The sequence below is a fragment of the Podarcis filfolensis genome (assembly GCF_964270895.1).
Source record: "Podarcis filfolensis genome assembly, chromosome: 2".
NCBI classification, from domain to species: Eukaryota; Metazoa; Chordata; class Lepidosauria; order Squamata; family Lacertidae; genus Podarcis; species Podarcis filfolensis.
In genome coordinates this window covers 35,320,162-35,341,855 of record NC_139605.1, presented here as the reverse complement: position 1 = coordinate 35,341,855, position 21,694 = coordinate 35,320,162, and the positions used below count along the sequence as shown (strand labels likewise).

Below are 21,694 nucleotides of genomic sequence, written 5' to 3'. Positions count from 1 at the left end.
CAATTTACCTTTTGGATTCCTGAACTCAGATCCATTCTTCAGCTTGCCTTCCCTGCTTCGCGCTTCCTCCTATTTGAATCTGCCTGAGGCGTGCAAGTATTTATTGCTGTAATTCTTTAGCTGGGACAACAGCTTTGGAGTGAGTAAAAATCGCAAACTGCTGTAAGTAGCGAGGAGCCCCGGGAGCTATTAGCAAACCCCACGTTCCAATCCCCAGCGTTTATTCACAAGCTGCCTGCATGGAACCCCGTTAATTGGAGCTCACAACTCCTCTAAACACCCTGCCAGCCAATCAGATGAGGGCTTTAAACTTTTCCAGCCAATGCGAAGTGAGGCTTTAATCCTCAAGGTTCTTCGGCTCGCTTTTTAACCCCCAGAGGGAAAGGATGGAGCGAGCAGAGGCACGCCGTTTTCCAGCTGTGGAGGCAGCGCCCGCCCAGCTACTTCGAGTGAGGAGACTGCAATGATCCCGCCCCGGGATCTCGCGTCTCCTGCTTTCCCTTTTAAAGGATGAAGGGGAAAACCTTGCGCTTAAGCAAGCCAGTTCATTCACAGAAAGAGGAAGTGAGTATGTTGGGGGGGGGGGACCCGGGATATTATTAGCCCATTAAATCCAAAAATAATTTCTGATCTAAACTGTGGCCCTCATCGCCGTTGCGCTAATCAAACATTTTATTTAAGCCAAATGCATATTTTTAAGCCATGGCAACGTTTGTTTGTTACTGGTGTCTGCAGCTGGGGGAAAAACAGGGCAGTGCCTGCAAAAAGGGTGGTGTAACTCAAATGCCATTTCAAATACTTGCTTTTCCTCTGCCAGACTTAGGATGGCCCGTGTAGCGATGTTGGGAAATTTAGCAAGTTAAAACTTTGGCTCATGTTAAAGAAGAGCATTGTGGAAGAGCCAAATGCTGTGGAATCCTGGGAAAGTGTATCTTTCTTTAATTGCAGACTTTCTGTCCTTAAGAGTGTTATTTTCTCCATCTGTAGGAAAGGGAGTTTCTAGTTGATTTGTGGTTCTTGACACCTGGCTGTCCCGTGGATTCAGTGTGAATGGGTTATCTTGTTAATTTACAACTCAAAGAATCTGTTTGTCTGTGGGTATGCTTTAATCTTCAAGGTCTTGGGATAAACAGGATTCAGCTGCCAATTCTTCTAAAAAGTTTGAGTTATTGTTCTTCTATCTAACCATTGGCAAATTGCTAATTAATCTAAAGAACTGATTGGCTTTTGAGTTTTGAACCCACTGTGGGTTCAAAGGGGATAAAACCTTAGGAAACCCACTTGCAATTTGCAGATTATCTTGCCAAGCAGCAGCCCGCCTCACCTAACCTACTTTGCTATGTGAGGCCATTGTCATGCAGAGAGGGCCTGCCCTGATTGGGGGGGCAGGGGATGCTTGCACGCACAAAACACTAAAATGAGAGATCCTATCCAAATTGTAAAGAACAAGGCTCTCTGCTTGTTCTGGAGACTCAAAACATACTTTTCCAAAAGTTTTAAAGGAGGGTTTTCAAACTTATTTTCCTATTTTCTAGCCTAGTTGTTAACTACGTCTCTGTGAAGTGGCCCTAAACCAAACCTGCCATTTCCCATTTTTAACACACTGTTATGTCTTACTCAAATTTCTTCCACATGTTCATGAGGAAGAAATAGGAAAACAACTTTTCTTTCTTTGTTCAATAATGTAAATGGAAATAGGTTCTTAAGCGAACAAGCAGTCTTGTTCCTTGGGCTGCAATTCTGAGCATATTCACAAACCAGTAAGGCTGCAATCCTAAATCCACTTCCCATGGAGTTAACCCCAGTTGAACACAGTTGGACACACTTCCAAGTATGCATGCGGAAATTTGTGTTATATGTCACACTGAAGCAAGTGGGATTTACCTTTGATACATGGTCTAAGATCTCTAGTCCATGAAAGTTAATGTCACAATAAAATGGGATCATTTTTTAAGATGCCACAAAACTTTTTATTGTTTATACTTGGGTTGCATACACATTACTGTTTCTTCTGACCCCAGCATGTTGACACCACTGGTGTCAGAAGGCACGTACACAAGTATCCTGCAGCTTCATAAGTAATACACCTGCTTGATTCATTTCCCCACAAACCAGCTTCCAACTGATTAGAAAACAGAAGCCACAATTAAGCAGAAATGTGTACATTGGAGGCATCCATTGTGCATAGGCAGATGGCAACTTAAGTGAATTGGAGTTTGGCACAGAGGAACAAGTCAGTTAACATGCATTGGCATGTACAGCTAGACAAGAAAGTGACTTGAAATGCAGTGGCGAGAGGGAAACACAACCTTGCTGTGTTTCAAGCAAGGTCTTTATGCTGCAGTCCTATACCCACTTACCTGCTTTTATGATTTTGTGGTTTTAAGACCTATGCCACCTGAAAGCTAAGTGATACAGGGAAACAGAATTTTGAATTGTAAACAAAATTGCATGTGGGCTGTAAGGGTGACACCTTGTGACAGAGTAACCATCTAAGTCCATCTGCCATGAATTAACATTATTATTTTTATTATTTTTAAATTACATTGCATATCTCCCTTCATTCATAGATCCCAGAGTGCTTCACAGCCTATGTGTTGACAACTTCAAAGACTCAAACATGTTGCATCCAGAGCTTCTGTGGCAGGTGTGGAGAACTTTTGGGCCTCCGCATGTTGCTGAACTACAACTCCCATCAGCCCCAGCAAGCATGGCCTATGGAGTATGGGAGTTGTAGTTAGAGCAACATAAGGCGGGCCAAGGACGCGGGTGGTGCTGTGGTCTAAACCACTGAGCCTCTTGGGCTCGCCAATCAGAAGGTGAGCAGTTCGAATCCCCGTGACGGGGTGAGCTCCCGTTGTTCGGTCCCTGCTCCTGCCAACCTAGCAGTTCAAAAGCACCCCAAAAATGACAAGTAGATAAATAGGTACCGCTCTGGCAGGAAGGTAAATGGTGTTTCCATGCGCTGCTCTGGTTTCGCCAGAAGCAGCTTAGTCATGCTGGCCACATGACCCAGAAAAACTGTCTGAGGACAAACGCCGGCTTCCTCGGCCTGTAAAGCGAGATGAGCGCCGCAACCCAAGAGTCATTCGTGACTGGACTTAACTGTCAAGGGTCCTTTGCCTTTACCGTTTTAAGGCGGGCCAAAGGTTCTCCACACCTCTTCTATTGGAACAACATGATCTTCAGTTATGCTCATTTGTATTACTAATAGATTGAATTTCAGATCCTTCTTAAATTCTTTTTATCTAATTTTGCATAAGCAGATAGCAGCCACACCTGTACTGAGCTTTGACGAGAACCAAATAGCATATAGAGAGGATTGTTGGAGTCATCTCACACATTGTATCTGCCGCTGAGTGTACACTCAACAGAAAACAACAACAACAACAACACGGTCAGACCTTGGTCTATGATGGTCCGCCTTCATGAAAGAAGTTTGCAATCATATTTGCTACATTCACACACATTATTAGGTGTTTGCGTAAAACATCTTACATAATAAGATGCACACCATAAAAAAATCTAATATGAAAAGCAGCCCATAGCATCCAGCTCCACATGAATCAATAAAATACTGACCAAGGGATCTTTACAAATACATTTTGAGTTTTGGGTGTGCTTCAAGATAGTTCCTCAAGAGTTATCTGCAGTTGCTTTGTGTTTATCATGGAACACAAATTTAAGTGTCCCAAAGCTTACAAATAAATAAACAAGAATACAGTGGTACCTTGGGTTAAGTACTTAATTCATTCCAGAGGTCCGTTCTTAACCTGAAACTGTTCTTAGCCTGAAGCACCACTTTAGCTAATGGGGCCTCCTGCTGCTGCTGCGCCACCGGAGAACAATTTCTGTTCTCATCCTGAAGCAAAGTTCTTAACCCGAGGTACTATTTCTGGGTTAGCGAAGTCTGTAACCTGAAGCGTATGTAACCTGAAGCATATGTAACCCAAGGTACCACTGTACATGAAATGGTCTGGAATCAGCTGTAAGCAGGTTAGCTTAACAGGTAGAACTCTAGTCCCTTAGGGTATTTCTAGACTTTCCCAGTCCCCATTATTGGCTTGAGAAGATAAATCATTTGCTTCATTGAAATTTATCATTGTCTCTGGTCACATTTTAAAACCCCATCAAAAAGAATAAGAAAAGGTGCTCTGAATGTTAATGAAACATAGGAGACAGCAGTAGCCAGACATGACTATTCAACTTTGAAATGGCATTTGAGCACCAAACAAGCTGAGTAATGAAAGCATTTGGGTTAGAAACAGGGGGGAAATAAACAGAAAGTCCTGAAGGACATTGTCATTGTAGCAGGAACCCCCCCACCCCAATCATTCTGTTTGTACAAACTTCACACACACACACACCCTCACACACTACATTCGCCACATTTCTGTTATAAATTCATAGAAAATCAACCATACATCGGATTTGCACTGTTCCATTTTATTTTACTCCATATGACAAGAACTATCAAAGGGGGGTGCCTTGGTCCTGGTCAGCCATAATCCCTTCACCGTCTCAGCACATCCACAGGAGCCCTGCCCAGTTGCTATGCCAACCCTGATGATCCCAGACAGAAGACAATCAAGATCACAAAGAAGTTGCATATGGGAGTGGATTCAGCATGGACTGAAACAAAGGACAATGATCAGATCTTCCCTCTGGGGGCAGGAAACTGCAAACTCCCCTTTGTCTCCTGGAAGTGACTCATGGGGAGGGGGGAAAGGAGGAACTAGCCAGGTGACAAGACACTCAGGTTACCACCAACTCCTCCCTCAACCCCTCCTTTCTGTAATGTATGCATGATGTTTCTGGGGGTGGGCTTGACCTAGAGGAGGGGAATTTCAAAAAGTTTTATAAGACCTTGCACACTATTTTTCTGGGTCTTTCCTCTCTCTTGCAAGTGAGGGGAACACCCTGTTGCAACAGTTCAATAAAGGCCAAGCCTACAGGCTGCTGTTTTGCTCCAAGTTATCCTGGTTGGTGTCTTTACTTTTTGTCCAAGGGAGCCCTCGGATATTTCCGGCAACAGTTTGGCGACCATGCTCAGGGACACTTGGTTCTCCTGCGAAGGTGAGGAGGGAGATAGAGGGGATCGGGCGCCACTGGGCAACCTTAGCCCAGGGATCCTTCTTCCTCTCCCTGCCTCCTCTTTGTGGGCGGTAATCAATCGTCACCAAAAGCCCAGCCAGGGGGAGCAAAGGCAAGGTCAAGCCGGCTAAAGGGAAAGGATCCCGGGATCTGCGGGGGACATCTTCGAACGTGAGTATGGTTTGAAGTAAATACATTGGGAGGGGGGTGGAAGAAGCAGCGTCCCCACGACAGCCAGACTTTCCTTCTTTCATTTCTGACGATTACCCCTCGGAGTCGTCCGGGTACGTCTTAAACTCTCCCCTTTTCTCCCCCGATTTTCCCCCTCGGAGTGTGGCCAGGGAGATCGCGGAACTTTACTGTCAGACGATTACCCCTCGGAGTCGTCCGGGTACGTCTAAAACTTTCCCTTTTCTCCCCCAATTTCTTTTTCGGAACGTGGCCGGGAAATTGTGGTACTTTTACTGTTTTCCGGCGTTACCTCTCGGAGTCGTCCAGGGACGTCTTATTCTGTCCCCTTTTCTCCCCCGTTTTCCGTCTTGGAATTGAGTCCAGGAAAGCGTGGCTCTTTACTGTTTTCTCTGACGTCCCTCTCTCGGAGTCGTCCAGAGGCGTCTTTTCAAAAGTATTTAACGCAAGGTCATTTGCTTCCTTTCAAACCTTGGGTGTTTTCTCGGACCCCGATCTGGCACGGCATTGCGCAGGCGTTCAGTAGGGGTCCGAGCTTAGTCTCAAAGGCTAGGCAGGAGGCTGTCGTGGGTGGTAGAGGGGGAATTGGGGCCCCACACTAGGACTAGTTGTGTAAGCAGTACTGAGGCAGAATTTCAGGATCCGTGGTTGTGTAGCGGGTAGAGAGAGAGACCCGTGGTTTTAAGGCTGATGTTTGAGGTTTTATAGATGATAAGTTATTTGCGGTTCGTTGATAGGCAGGAATTGAGTTAAAGAGATAATCAAAGGTACCTTAAATACTGAAAGAATATTATTTTCTTCTTTCTACCCTTTCCCCCCTCTTTGTCTTCCCCCTTGTGTGTCCATTCTTTCTGTCCTTTTCTGTCCTTTATACTAGAGGGAAATGGGAGCTCACTAAAACACCCTAGCTGGACTCCTCCTGGCAACAAAGCTTCCATGAAGCCTTTTTGCCCCAGAGAGGATTCTAATACGCCCCTCCAGCTTGTCATCTCCAGTTGGAAAAATAAAATAAAATAAAGGGGCAAAATGGTCTTTCAAGTACAAAGTACGAGACCGTTGCAACTTTTAGTGGGTAGCTTAGGCCCACCACCTGGGCCACCTCAGGGATCCTTCAACACAATCAGGGTGTGAACCCTTAGGGAGAGCTGAACATATCAAATTTGTGTTGTTAAACTATAACCTAAAACTAAACATGAAACCGTAAACTTAATGGTGCTCAGAAGGCAGTAGATATAATAACAGCCCAGCCTGAGAGCCCACACATTAGAGAACTTAGTTTCTTTAAAAAAAAAAAAATGAATAAGAGATGTACTCCAAGATTTAGAAATATTTAAAGGGTTTGTGTTTACATTGGCTTCGGCATCCACAGACTGTTCTTAAATGCACATAGTTTTTAAAATTGCAAGCTTGCTTCAAAATTTTAAATCTAAGGAAGCCATGTTGGGCCTTGTCAACCTGAAACAAGACAAAATGGAGAATGAAGTATGCAAATGTTTGTTCTTTGAGAGAAGCTCTAAAAGAGAGTTTTCCTCCCAAGTGGTAAAATCCTGTATACGTGCTACTTGTGTTCTGGAAGGAGGATTACCCCACCTCCTTCCTCTAGTTTAAGTGAGGAGGGTGATTTTAAGTCTAATGGTAAATGATGTTTTGTTGTAACTTTTGAGTTTGTGAGTACACCTGTGTTCCAGTCTATTTTGGAATGTGAAGTTAATCTAATGTTTCTGCTGCAAAAGCCTAGTTGAGCACAATTGCTCTCTCAAGCTAAAATGCAGTGTATGTATTTCATCAAGCATATGCCTATGAAAGTATGGTGTTCCTTCTAAGAAAAATATGTGAGTCCAGTTTTAACTTTGATTTGGTTGGACAGAAGAGTTATTGTAAGGCTCCTGATATCAGTCTCTATAAGACTTCCTGGCCTCTTTTCTCAGAAAATGCCCCCCCCTTGTTCCATTCTGTCTCTTTCAGTTTTTTTCTCCCTTCTTACTTCTGTGCCAGGTAAATTTACTCCCGAGTAAGCTTCCTTTAAAGGAAACTGCAAAGAGGGGGGGGAGCAATCTTTCCTAAGGTACCCTGCATCTCACTTTCCTATGTGTGGTTATTTAAAAAAAAAAATCAAAAAAAAATCTAAATTAGGCTTACTATTCCTCTGCAAGTTCAGAAAAAAAAAATTGTTCACTTTTGTATTCCCTTTAAATCCAATCTATGGCTGTTTTAACTATGCTTAATAAAAGATCCTCTCCCTATCTTAGAGAAAAAAAAACTGTTCACTTCAATCTTCCTTTAAATATCATTTCACTAGGAACTTGCATTCTTTAGTCTAAGGAAGTAAACTCCCTCAAGCTATCTCAAGATCTGCTAAAAGGGTTCTGTGTAAAGTTGGGTACTTTTATTTTCCTCTTCATTAGTACATGATAGGAGCATAGATGTTTCCTTTCTCAGTTGTAAATCTGTACTTAAATGGGTATGTCTCTTTGATAGTACAAATCTTGCTGTGAAATCTTGCTGTGAACCCTATATTTTGGAGGGTTGGACTAGATGACCCCAGGGTCTCTTTCAACTCTCCCAATTTGTGGCTGTGTGGAAGGGACATGTGTCTGCAAGCATTGGAGGGTAATTCTTAAATTCTGGTGTGGTGATGTAGTTGAAATTCAGCCTAGCTTTGCTCTTTAGTTTTAAAAGGTGAGAGGTGAAGCCTTGATGGTTTTGAAGCACAACTGGTAATATCAAGCATTTGAGTGATTAAAGTGTTTATCATTTTGTCTACTATTTAAAAATCAGACTTCAAAGTCAATTCAAAGTTTAAGCACATAAAAATACATATGCGCCTTGACCAATCCTGTAAATAAAGGGCAGAAAATATATATATATATATTTTGTCTGCAAATGGTAAGGCTGAAATGACTGAGAATATTAAAAAATAAATAAATAAAATAAATCCTATGAATTTTGACTCTCTGGCCATTTCCCCCCATATATAAGGGCGTGGCATTGTTCCGCGAATGGCCAGAGGGATATTAGCCCTTTCCTGTACATAAAGGAAGCAGTCCCTTTGCTTGGGCTACAATTGCTAGCTTTGGTGAATACTTGAATTGCTGAGTTTCTCTTTTTTTTGTTTTAAAATCTAACCCTATTTTAAAATCTACTCTTTACCCTCACCTTCCCTTATTCAAATGGTAATTTAGCCAAAAGATTCAACATTTTCAATAGTATAAAAGGTTTACTGAGACATGAACTCTGTACATGCACAGAGGCTAGATCAGCTTAAAAAAACAACAACAACAACAACAACAACACACACACAAAAGAGAGAGAGAGAGAGAGAGGAAGAAGGGGGGAACTGTAAGGGGGAAGAGGAGGTTTCGAGAGCTTGGGCTGCAGGGAGAAACTTATCCAAATTTCCTTATGTAAAACTTGGAACCATTGAGGGAAATTACCCTTAATGTGTCTTTTGCTCCAGGGGCTACGGAAGACAAAAGGGTTTTAAAAAACAAACAAACAAACAAACAAAAACCTAGCCCATCAAAAGTCAAGAGCTTTCCAGGTTCCAAATCTTAACATGCCAAATTCTTTTCACAGGTAAACATCCAAACGCTCCCACTGTGAGTTCCACTCTTGACTAGTCCCCCCCCCCCCACGGGATTTAACTTTTACAACAGGCTTTGTGTGCATTATAGGAACAGCATTCCTGACAGATTTTCAAAGAAAGAAAGAAAAAAAATTTGTTTCCCCCTTTAAAACAGGATACGTGAACTCGGACCCACATAAGCAAAAAGTTTAATAACTTGCCAATTGTGTTCAAATTAACAAAGGTTTTGTCCCTTCGTTTCTTCCACAGCCAAACTAAGTGAAGGAAAGCAAACAAACTTGGCAGATAATAACAGTAATTATCTGGAAACGTGATAATAATATTGGAATGAATGAAATGCTTAATCCGCTAAGATTTTTATTATTTGCAGCTTCCCACGTAAATTGAAGGACATCCTTTTTTTGCCTTTTGCCCCTTCTAACTCTGTCTTTAAGTCCTGCCCCTTACAGGATATCACTTCTACAGATGTGTTACTACAGATCCAATGAAAAGCTTCGCCACCACAAGACTATTACCTGCAGCAACAACAACAGACACCAAAGTTTTCAAAGTGGCCACAGCAATTCCTTTCAAAGGGGAAGTGGGGCTGACAAAGGGGGGTGGAGTAGAATTCTAAGGACATCTTCTCACTTTTGAACCTCAAGACTGTGCTCCAGGATTCAAAAGATACATACATAAAATATCACAATTGTCTCAAGATATGCAACTGATACTTAATTAGTTTGTTTTGTATTATGTGTTATTATGTAGGAATGTTGAAATGTGTCTGACAAGTGTGTTATTTCCACAAATGGGAAGGGGGGGGGCTATTTTTGTGGCTATTTTTGTGTGTAATTGTTTTTATGTTTAATGTCTTATTCCTTACAACCCAGTGGAGGATTCTCATACATTTTATGCTTTTTAACAGACCAGGCTATTATGTAGTCCAATGTTTAGAACTAGATAAATTTATAACCACATTTAGTTGTTTCACCTGGCACTCTGCCAACTTCCCTACCCATTTTAAAATGTGCCAAAAACTCGCTTAACCAAAGAGAAGCTGATAAGATACATGAAAGTGCATATGCTTTGGTTTAGCAGGAATAATCCCTTATAGAGTTAAATTGACTTATTTGGACAAATGCCCTTTAACAGATTGGTTTGAGAAGTTGGGAACCATGGGGCAAGATAAATTCAAATTGGACTCATTTTGAATTGGGCAAGTGTATCCAGGCTGCAATTAGCTTTTTGGTCCTTAAAGTGCAAGTGAGCAACTTCCCATGACTGCAAGACCAGAGCCTATAATAATAAAATCCCATAGAATGGCCAAGGCAAGGACATTTCCCTCATGACGTGCCCAAACCTGTGCCAGCTGGGGTGAGTGCCAGGCAACATGGTTAATATGAAAGCCCTAAGTGGATTCACCAGGGATTGCCACTACTGTGACACCAGGCCGGTGTGAGACCACAGAAGAGCTACCTTGACACCTGAGAACACAAAAATGGCGGGGGACAAAGCAAACTGCATTTTTCAATCATTAGTGGACCTTCCTGCTAAATGTAAAGCATACGCCACTATTGAGAAAATATTTCTTCCAAGGTACTAGAATGCCACAAGTAACTGAACAACAAAATATTAATTTTACGTGTCATCCTAAGTCTAACTATGTGCACTGTTACACCATTATATTTCTATGCAAATATCCTTAAGAAGCATGACATCCGAGTCCCTTTCAGGTACACATGGAGACACGCATCTGGGACGGAGAATAGCAGGTTAATATTTACCACGTTAAATTGTGCGGAGAAAAGGATTGCAAAGTAGCCACCTTTGCAATCTTATCTCCGAAGGGGGGAACTGTAGCAGGAACCCCCCCACCCCAATCATTCTGTTTGTACAAACTTCACACACACACACACCCTCACACACTACATTCGCCACATTTCTGTTATAAATTCATAGAAAATCAACCATACATCGGATTTGCACTGTTCCATTTTATTTTACTCCATATGACAAGAACTATCAAAGGGGGGTGCCTTGGTCCTGGTCAGCCATAATCCCTTCACCGTCTCAGCACATCCACAGGAGCCCTGCCCAGTTGCTATGCCAACCCTGATGATCCCAGACAGAAGACAATCAAGATCACAAAGAAGTTGCATATGGGAGTGGATTCAGCATGGACTGAAACAAAGGACAATGATCAGATCTTCCCTCTGGGGGCAGGAAACTGCAAACTCCCCTTTGTCTCCTGGAAGTGACTCATGGGGAGGGGGGAAAGGAGGAACTAGCCAGGTGACAAGACACTCAGGTTACCACCAACTCCTCCCTCAACCCCTCCTTTCTGTAATGTATGCATGATGTTTCTGGGGGTGGGCTTGACCTAGAGGAGGGGAATTTCAAAAAGTTTTATAAGACCTTGCACACTATTTTTCTGGGTCTTTCCTCTCTCTTGCAAGTGAGGGGAACACCCTGTTGCAACAGTTCAATAAAGGCCAAGCCTACAGGCTGCTGTTTTGCTCCAAGTTATCCTGGTTGGTGTCTTTACTTTTTGTCCAAGGGAGCCCTCGGATATTTCCGGCAACATCATGGAAGACGCTGAGATGCTCAGGCAGTGTGTTGTCTGGGCAGGGTTCCAAAAAATATTTTCTCCGACTGCCTCTGACTAATACATCTGTCTTATGCCTGTCTGCTTGTTATGAAGAAACTAAATCATTTTCTGACTAAATGTAGATTAAATCTCTGTAACGGTCATACTCTGGGAACTGACGTGACAGGCTGATGAAGGAGGAAATGGTCTTCATTATTGGAAAGTGCGCAGCATGGGAGATCACCTTCTTCCTGTGTATTTCGCAAGTCTGATGCATCCTGAAACGTGTTCATGGGTGGGTAGTCCTTTAAGGCAGCCAACAGTGACAAAAGGAAAAGAATGGTTGCAATTTGGTAAATCAGTAGTAACTTGGAATTAGCGTGATGTCTTAACTAAACAGAATTCCTTTCTTATTCTGAAAAGACGTTTAAGAAAGAAAAGCCTAGACTTCATGTCTCCTTTTACATCCTTTTATAGTTGTTTAAACTAGATTGCTGAAGTAAAAAGATGTGATAGGGTACCTAGCCTCTCACTTTTTTATATCCACAGCGTTTTTGATCGAGGTGCAAAAAGTCATTGATGGGTGAATCTCATTTGTTACCTCACACATTACAGATTAAGAAGACATAGGCACATAAAACTGATGTTTGTGTTATAATTTACGGTAACTTGTTATGGTACTTGTAGAGGAAGGAAGGAAGATAAAAAAGGGAATTAAACCAGAGGAGGAGCAACCTGCTCCAGTACCCAGGGGGCGTGGCGTGAGTCCCAGGGGTTTGACGCATGTCCTGGGGGCATGGCATGGTGCCTGCGGGGGGGCATAGTGCGTGTCCCGGGGGGATGTGCAGCGCATGGCGCGAGCCCCAGGAGGTGTCGCCGATCGGGGGTCAGCATTTTGTCACCCCCCCCTTTGGAATAGCACATGGGGCGTTCCGCCCCCGCCTTGGAACGCCCCTGAATTAAACAATACCTACATAAATGTGGCATGTGTACCAGTGTTTAATGCTCAGAACCATACTTAAAAGTGCTGATTTTGACCTTTGAATGGCTGGCCCTCAGTCAGGACAGGGGACTGGTGATGGTGATGAAGTATGCCACACAGCTTGCCCTTTGCCCCCTAGATACAGAGGACAGTATCTTGGCACCAATGTTGAAATAAGATGCAACTGTCAGTCTAGTCAGTTTCAGTATATGGAAGGAAGTCGCCATGTTTTCTACCTCAGATAGCATAATGTCTTAAGGTAGACTTGACTTTTAAAGCCCTTGGGACCAGGCCAGGATACCCAAATCATTGCCCACTTCTGCATGTACCTACCTGGACCTTAAGAACTTCTTTGGAGACCCTTCAGCAGGTGCTGTCACCACCAGGCAAGGTGCTGAGAAGGCCCACGGACTTGTCATTTTAGTGTGATGCAAAGGCATTTACATTTTTCCAGTCTTTATCCCTTCCATATGAGCTTGGGTACTCATGTCATTGACAGATACTGTCCCTGTAAGCCAATTTTCTGTAGTGTAGCAACCCCGCCTACATCTCTGTGTCTACCTCACATGAGAATGGAATGGGAGTAGAAAGGAAGTCTATTTGCCACTCTGAAGAAGGGTAGGGTTCTTTTAAGTTATGAAATAAATTAATAATATGAACATGAACCTTGTTTGTGTCTTGGATCCATACAGAGAAATCGACACATGGTATCAATTGTGCATATATTTATTGTTCTAAAATTAAAGATATTTGCAAAGATGACTACTGCTAAATATATATTTTCACACTACTTTTGACTCATCAGGTTTTTGTATTGCTCTTTTCTTGGGCAAAATTCAGGGATTTCTTTTGATAAGACCGTGAACCAATCACTAGCATAGAGAAGTGGGGCCTGGGGGAGATGAACACTTCTACAGAGTTGGTTTTTTCCTTTTTCTTTTTTGGCGATATATTTTTTAATCTACTCTTTTGAAATGAGGAATAACAATACCAAGAATCATTGACAGAGAGGTCAATATTCTTCACAGATAATCTAATCCTGCAGACTCTAAAATAAATGAAAATGAACTTGAGAAATGACTGGAAGAAGAGTGTGAAATGAAAAAAAGGGGGGAGGCACACAATTAAATCCAGGCATCAGCTTTCATATTGATTGCCAGTAAAGCAAAGGAAGACGTTTCTGTATGTCAATTTTAGCTGTGATTATTTGTCCATAATTATATACTTTGGTGGAAAGGTAATATTGCTCTCGTTCTGGTCTGAGAGATATTTTGTGGCAATGAATTTTGGCCCCCCCCCCTCCCACATTGGATGCTACTAAGTAACTCAGCAAATTTGATCTCATAATTTCAGCATAAAGGTGCATGCCATGGTTGTGAATAGAAGTCATCTTGCCAATTTCCAAATTTTGTTAAGTTACAAATAAGAGAATTGGAATGCTAACCCTACTCGCACGGACCATACAGTGGTACCTCGGGTTACATACGCTTCAGGTTACATATACTTCAGGTTACAGACTCCGCTAACCCAGAAATAGTACCTTGGGTTAAGAACTTTGCTTCAGGATGAGAACAGAAATCGTGCAGCGGTGGTGCTTCAGGTTAAGAACAGTTTCAGGTTAAGAACGGGCCTCCGGAACAAATTAAGTACTTAACCCAAGGTACCACTGTACTTGCTCAACAGGATTAATTCAACAAAGTTACATTGAAGAGACATGCGTCTTCTCTGGAGTCATGTACTTTTCACTTGTTCAAATAACAGTATACCAGTGTGCTGTTCTGTAGGCTATTTGATCCGTGTGGCCAGACCAACATGATATCTGTGGGTATAAACAGGGCTACCAGTGGATTCACAACATACAAGTAGCATGTGAGAACAAATCCCTTCAAGCATATAGTGTATCAGCAGCCACATGTTTTAAGCCTCTTTATTGATGCCACCATCACCAGAGGAATTGGGGTATCTGTATCTATGCAACCCACATGGGAGCACAACATATAAATAGCCACACTGCTTGGTCCCAGTCAGGCTGTGAGGTCAGTATTAATCCCATGCATTCCAGAAGCATTTATGTGTTGGCCGTCAAAGTCCGTTTAGGGAAAACAAAGGTACATCTGCATTTGACCTAGGCAAATTTCCCCCACCACTCATATCCTTTCTTGAAACAAGCTAGAGTGAATCACCAAAAAAAGTCTCCTTTAGAAGGCCTCAGAAAACCAGACCTCTGACCAGAGAACAAGTCAGAACCCATAAAGTAGGCCAAATCTCTGCCTTACTATCGGTGATAAATGGCAAGAATCATATTTATAACAAGGTGTTGTAAGCTATTTTGCAAGGAGCTGATCATTGCCTTGCCCAGCAAATAATCTTTTTATTTACTTATTTTGCCTGAGAAGCTTTTCAGCTTTGGATTTAAAATGCATCCTATAGCATCCAAACCATTGCTTTTGTAAAAACTTTGCTGTATTGCCTCAGTTATTCATATGTCCCAGCTTCTTCTTGGCTGACAGTAGGTATTCTTTTTTTAATTAATGGTGTATTGCTTAAATGCCCCCACTTAAACTGCCATTTGCATCAGCAATAAATATTAATCAGCATCTATGAAAAAGAAAAGCGCCATTGTTGGAAATGTAAGCAGTTTTGGTGCTACCTAGAGCTCCCTTACTTCTTCACAGACATGAGAACAAATGGTGTTTACATGCTGTGGTATTTCAGCAGACAAATACTCCAGGGTCTCAGTAAATCTCTCTCGCTTAAGTGCTTGCTTGTAAGATCAAGAAAACAATTATAGGTTTAGAAGAAAGTGGCTTAATCGTCAGAGTTTTGCATCAGTTTACAAAATCATCTTGGTTAAGACGAAAACATGCCTTACTTCAAATTGAACATGATAGGATGCTGCTCTTTTTCCTCTCGCTTTCAAGTTGGATAAAATGACAAATCTATTTATTTTCTCATTTTCTCAATACAAGATTGAGAGAGGGGGGATGTGTGCAATCCAGTTTAAAAGGACATTGGATCAAGACCATCATTTCTAAGTGTCTAATCTGAGCTCCGATTAAAATCACAAATGGCAAGAAAAACAATGTTTGTAACAGGAGCACTGACAGGGCCAGTCAAGTAGGAATAGCACCACTATAATCATGTTTAAACTGATTCATGCTTTCACACAGTTAATTACAATGATCGGCTCAGAACTGTAAAGCTACATTAACTAGCAGAGGTTTGGAGTGTGTGGGAGGGCAGAGCTCTGTAGTTGCAGAACATCTTACAATTTATTCCTTTATGGGTTCCTTATACACTATGGGAAAATCATACATTGGGACACCCTGCACCCCCACGATGGCTATGAAAAAGCATCATAGGTTGACCCCATAGCTCCCATAGTTGTACAAACAGAGGAAAGAATTGCTAGTGCTAGTTGGCCCATGGCTCATGAACCAGGAGCACGGCTCAGGTCAATGAGGAGTTGTGTTTTCAGTTTTGTTGACTCAGTGAAACTCCCTCCCATGTAATGCATTTCTGCCCACAGCCATCCCTGGATGGGTTTGAACCACCAACCTGGTTAACAGCCAGACACACTGACCCAATGTGCTACCTCAGGGATTTGCCTGAGTGGAAGCCCTTTGCACAAGCAGGCCGACACCATTGAATGTTTTACAATTGTATTTGTTGTTTAATTTTTGTAAGTTTCTTAAAAAGCTGGTTCTTGAAAACAGGTCAGGCTCCCAAGAAAGAAACTATGCCACTGTTGTAATGTGCTAGATTGGCCTCAGATTAATTTACTCTGATGTGAATGTTTTTAAATAACATATTGCACTTGGCTTGTATATCTTTATAACCTAGTATCATTGGTTTGCATGTTAGCACCCAGGTAAAAGGTACCTAATGTTCATTGTTCTGTATTCCAAAGCATGGAACAAATTAGTTCATACTTTTCTACACAAGCAACCATAATGTGAATGAATTGAATTTGGTCTTTGAAAAGAAGAGCTTTCTTATTAATTTTAATGCAGGGCAGGATCTGTTGTTAATGATGCGATCGTAGAAATGATCATAGATATGTCATATTGTGCAATGACAAACCTAAACAACATCTTAAAAAGCACCTTGCGAACAAAGGTCCGTATAGTTAAAGCTATGGTTTTCCCAGTAGTGATGTATGGAAGTGAGAGCTGGACCATAAAGAAGGCAGATCACCGAAGAATTGATGCTTTTGAATTATGGTGCTGGAGGAGACTCTTGAGAGTCCCATGGACTGCAAGAAGATCAAACCTCTCCATTCTTAAGGAAATCAGCCCTGAGTGCTCACTGGAAGGACAGATTGTGAAGCTGAGGCTCCAGTACTTTGGCTACCTCATGAGAAGACTCCCTGGAAAAAAGACCCTTATGTTGGGAAAGATGGAGGGCACAAGGAGAAGGGGACAGCAGAGGATGAGATGGTTGGACAGTGTTCTCGAAGCTACCAGCATGAGTTTGACCAAACTGCGGGAGGCAGTGGAAGACAGGAGTGCCTGGCGTGCTCTGGTCCATGGGGTCACAAAGAGTCGGACACGACTAAACAACAACATGTCATATTGTATCTTGTGCCAAGATTTCCTCCTGACGTCTGCTTGAAAGATCCCTGTGGAAATTTTACAGGAGAAATCCTAGCTCCAGTGGTATTAGTGACAGGGCTCCTGCAGGCTTTAACAGGCCCTGTATTTCACCTTGTGGATTTATCTCTGTTCATCCATTTAGCTTAATGCTGAACTTGTTCATTACCTTGTTGTTGCTCTTTTTTCCCTTAAAAAAAAAAATCCCAGCAGCCTATTAATCTTACAGAGGCTCCCACTCAGAGCCTGTCTGCTAATTTGATTTAGGACACCATAACTCTTTAGTCCTGTCACTAGAAAATATATCCTCTCTTTGTTCAACCATGCTTAGAGAAGCACTCAGTCTGAACTGGCATCAGGATGGAGGGATTATTACGACACATCCTTTTGGCTGGAAGACATCTGAGGATAACACTACACTTGCCGGCCTAAAAATTTAGTTTCTACAAATACAATCAGATAGGGATATCAGACCAGTTGAAAGGGACATCTACTAATCAATAGGACCCACTTATTATGGTGTGTTAATCTTAGGCACGTTCTGGGGAGAGGGAAGTCGCTGGGATGAGTATGCTCTAAACTGCTGTGCTCCCAGACGGTAGCTAAGGGCAGGAATTCTGTTTTTTAACAGCAGAAAAACAGTTTTACTGGGCCAAAGCAGCAGCCAATGTATCCTATTATCCATTCTGCAAACAAATCCTAGATGCTATAATGAGCTTCTCTGATTTCCTAAGAAGGGTTTCCTAAGAAGGGTTTCCTAAGAAGGGTTTCAGAGAGAGCCAGAACACGTTATAGTTGCCATGAAAATGTCAGCAAAATGAGCGATCCCTGCTTTAGCTGTGTGACATCATTCCTTATATTATTGAACTCTGGAGGTCTGCTATGTATCACTCTGGCAACAAAATGGACTACAGTGGGTGGTGTAGGACGGCTGTGTTTCTCACCTGCAGCATACCAAGAGGGGGAGGGGCACCACAGTGGCAAGGTTGGCATGGTGCAAATGCACAAGTGGAACCAATCCAGGGCTCCTGCTGGCCCGTTTGCACCATGCCAACTCTGCCACTGTGCCCCTCCCCTTCTCCATCCCAGTATGCAGTAGCAACGCAGCACAACCCCACCATGCCATCCACTGCTGAAAATGGGGCAACAAGAGGGCGATTTATTTATAAAATGTATAATTCACTTACTATACAAACTTGGGCCTGTTCAGATGTGACCTTCTTGCCCTCTGCCCTTTGTTCTGTCAGGATGGCTCCCCTCACCTGCAATTTACTTTAATTAAAATTCAAACAGTTGCCAGGAGCAGTCAGTATGACAAGGTGCTGCTTAGGAACAGACCTCCTGGTAGCAGCTTCACTACCACTTACTGGGACTGCTGATTGCAAGAGTGACGACACTGCTAGTCTTGCCTGTAGGATATACTGGCTGCAGGCATTAGGATTGGGCAAATCATGAGTCCTTCCCTCCCTGCAAATATAGGTAGGTACATGAGGTAAACAAAAGGGGGAGGCATGTTTTCCCCTTTCCCTTTCTTTTATAATTCTTTTAACCCCCCCCCCCCCAGAACAAATTTTAGGGAGTGGGCAATGCAGACTGCAAAGGAGAGGTAGAAGTGAGAGAAATTTCCTCCTTTCCGCTTCTGTTGGCAGATGCCTCCACTGCAGGAATAGTGCAAGGAGGTATTATTCACCATTTATATTTATTTGTTTAAGGGATTCATACCCCACTCTTTAACAGTTTAACAGGGCAGCTGCTTGTGGGAATGTTCAGGGTGGCAGGAGAGGATATATTGTTTATTAATATCCTTCCTAATTTGTGCTAGCAAGTTCCTTTACTTCACAGAGTTTACATTCCCCTTCTCATGCAGAGCAGAAATCTGGTTGCAGGCTCGTGAGAACCTCTTACTATTACGCAATTCAATCTCTCTCAGATTGAATGGTATGTTCCTGGTAAGATCACCTTTTAAATCCCTCCTAAAAGAATAAAGACACCACAGTCTTATTCATCAGCAATAAAAAGAAAGTTGACTCACGATCAGGCAGAGCGTAGTGTGACCCCTGTAGGCAGGCTTTAGGCTTAAAGTTACAAACTCGTATGAACAGGTTTATCCCATAAGGGAGATGACCTGGGGGACTGCTTAGCTGGCAGCCAGCAGTTCATTCCAGGAAGTTCACAGGACGAAAAGAAGATGGAAAAGAGAGGGAGTGGCAGCATGCCTTATTCTTTTACCAGGTCTGGGAAGGTCACGCCCACCCACTGGTCACAAGCAATGAAGGATGCTCCAGGCCAGGAGGAACAGGAAGTTTGACTGGCTGGACCAAACATTCCCTTGCATGTCCACTCTAGCAAAACAAGGAATGTTGTACTTGACTGCTCCCAGTGGATTACATCCCACACTGCTTACTGTGGTTGGATTGACACTGACCTGCTTAACATTATTAGAATGATATTAGATATATAATGCAGAATATAAAAACAGCAACTAAGCTATCACAAGGGCAAGCAGTACATTGCACATAAAAGCACAGGTATGAAATGCAGGGTATAAATCAGCAGGTAAAACCAAACAAAACAGAAATAAACAGCAAGCAATTAAAAAAAAAAAGCTGAGTAACTGGCATATTAAGTCAAACTCTGTTGTACCATCAGGAGTTGCCATACAGGGCTGTTATTGGTAATTGCAGTGTAACAGATACAGTATACAGTGGCGGAGCTTCATGCTCTGGCACCGGGGGGTGGAGAGCAGGTGGGGGCGGGGCTGGCGTGGCACCCAGCGTGGGCAGGGGGGCAGCCGCGATGGCACCCCACTGGGATCATGCTGCCAGGGGCTTCCCCCCCCCACATGCCTCTTCCTCTGCCAGTGACAGTATATGAAGGGTTATCCTCAAATCAAAGTTGGTACCAAAGAGAATTAACCAACAGGATGGATGCTGCTGGATGGGGTGGATTTAATTGAACGGAGTGAGGACTTAAGCAACCTGTGCACAGGATTGCAGCCAATATTAGTGGTTCCTGTTTTATGGGTAGACAACTGTTTGAGTGAAACAAAAGTATACTCTGCACTAAGTTAGAGCTGGCTGGGGATTGTAGTCTGCAGTTTTATGTGCCCATTTCCTTCAAGCAGTCCATAAAAATAGCAATTTCTATAGAAACTGCCTCTTCATCACTTACACAGAGAGACATAATGCATTGTTTACAGATACTATTGCCAATTAGACACCACATTTACCAGGAATCCCTTGGCGAGGATCTATTAAATCATAGAATCGGAACCGTAGAGTTGGAAGGGATCCTGAGGGTCATCAAATCCAACCACCTTCAATGCAGGAATCAATCCGGCCTTTGCTTAAAAGTCTCCAAAGAGGGAATCTGTTCTACTGTCAAACAGCTCTTACTGTCAGAAAGTTCTTCCTCATGTTAATTGGAACCTTATTTCTTGTAACTCAAAGTCATTGGTTTGGTAACTCAAAGTCTCCTACCCTCCAGAGTAGGAGAAAACAAGCTTGCTCCATCTTCCATTTGACAGCCCTTGAGATATTTGAAGATGACTATCATGTCTCCTCTTTTTCCAGGCTAAACATCCTCAACTCCCTCAACTGTTCCTCACAAGACTTTGTTTCCAAACCCTTGATCATCTTGGTCACCCTCCTTTGCACATTCCCAGCTTGTCAATATCCTTCTTAAATGTTGGGTGCAGAATTGGACACAGTATTCCAAGGGTGGTCTGACCACGGCAGAACAGAGTGATACTATTACTTCCATTGATCTGGACACTATACTTCTGTTGATGCAGCCTAGAATAGAATTAGCTTTTTTGCTGCAGCATCATACTGTGGACTCATGTGAAGCTTATGGTCTGCTAAGACTGCCTAGGTCCTTTTCACATCTAGGGCTGAAGCTTGGGATTTATTCAAATGAGATAACTTGATGCTGAAGAGCAATCTCTCTCTCTCTCTCTCTCTCTCTCTCTCTCTCTCTCTCCCTCTCCCTCTCCCTCTCCCTCTCCCTCCCTCCCCCCCTCAATTAAACAAATCAATACTCCTGAACCTAAGGCTCTACTGGATCCTGAATCAACAACAAAAAATGCTGCTTATCCTTCAGATGGAGTATTGGATAGCCTGTGTCAACTGAACATTTTTCTGTATGTCTGCATAACTCATTACAGTAAAAGCAAGTAATCAGAATAATATATTAAAATGCCACCATCTCTATTATATGGTGCATTATGAATGTTTGGAAAAGCTATTTTTAGAATTAATAGTACTGTGTAAACCTACATCAGGCCACTTTTCAGCTGAATAATATTCATTTTAAAAATACGATGTGAAGTTTAGGAACATACCAGTTTAGTGATTCAGTGCTTTAGTGCATACCCTGGATAAGCTGTCATGCTGAGAATCTAGTACTCTCACCCGCTAAATCACTGTGGTACGTTGCATTATGACGTTCACTCTCTTGTGAGTGTGTGTGTGTGTGTGTGTGTGTGTGTAACTCTTTGTTTTCTCTGGAATAGGTGGTTCAGTATTAAAAATGTACCTTCTAAATTAAGCACTTACCCCCTTGCCCAGGCAACTCCTGAATGCACAAAATATCCAGCCAACCAGAAGCATGGCTATACGGAGGTGTTATTTCTGTACAGGTATCAAGCACTGGTCAGAACTACAGTGGTACCTCGGGTTAAG

The 21,694-nt window shown here is 42.6% G+C and overlaps 1 protein-coding gene across 3 annotated transcripts in view; it reads right to left on the bottom strand.

Moving 5' to 3' along the window:
* LMCD1 (LIM and cysteine rich domains 1) overlaps nt 1–471 on the bottom strand; it is a 53,984-nt gene extending 53,513 nt beyond the window's left edge. For 2 of the 3 annotated variants that reach the window (XR_014545034.1, XR_014545035.1), the window contains exon 1: nt 9–402. Coding sequence is in view for 1 of the 3 variants with exons in the window: in XM_083602197.1 (XP_083458323.1) it covers nt 9–35 (27 nt within the window). In the remaining 2 variants the exon portion in view is untranslated. Of the gene's footprint in view, nt 1–8 lie in introns of all 3 variants that reach the window. The other variant, XM_083602197.1, reaches the window with a different exon arrangement.
* Between the last annotated feature and the right edge of the window lie 21,223 nt (nt 472–21,694).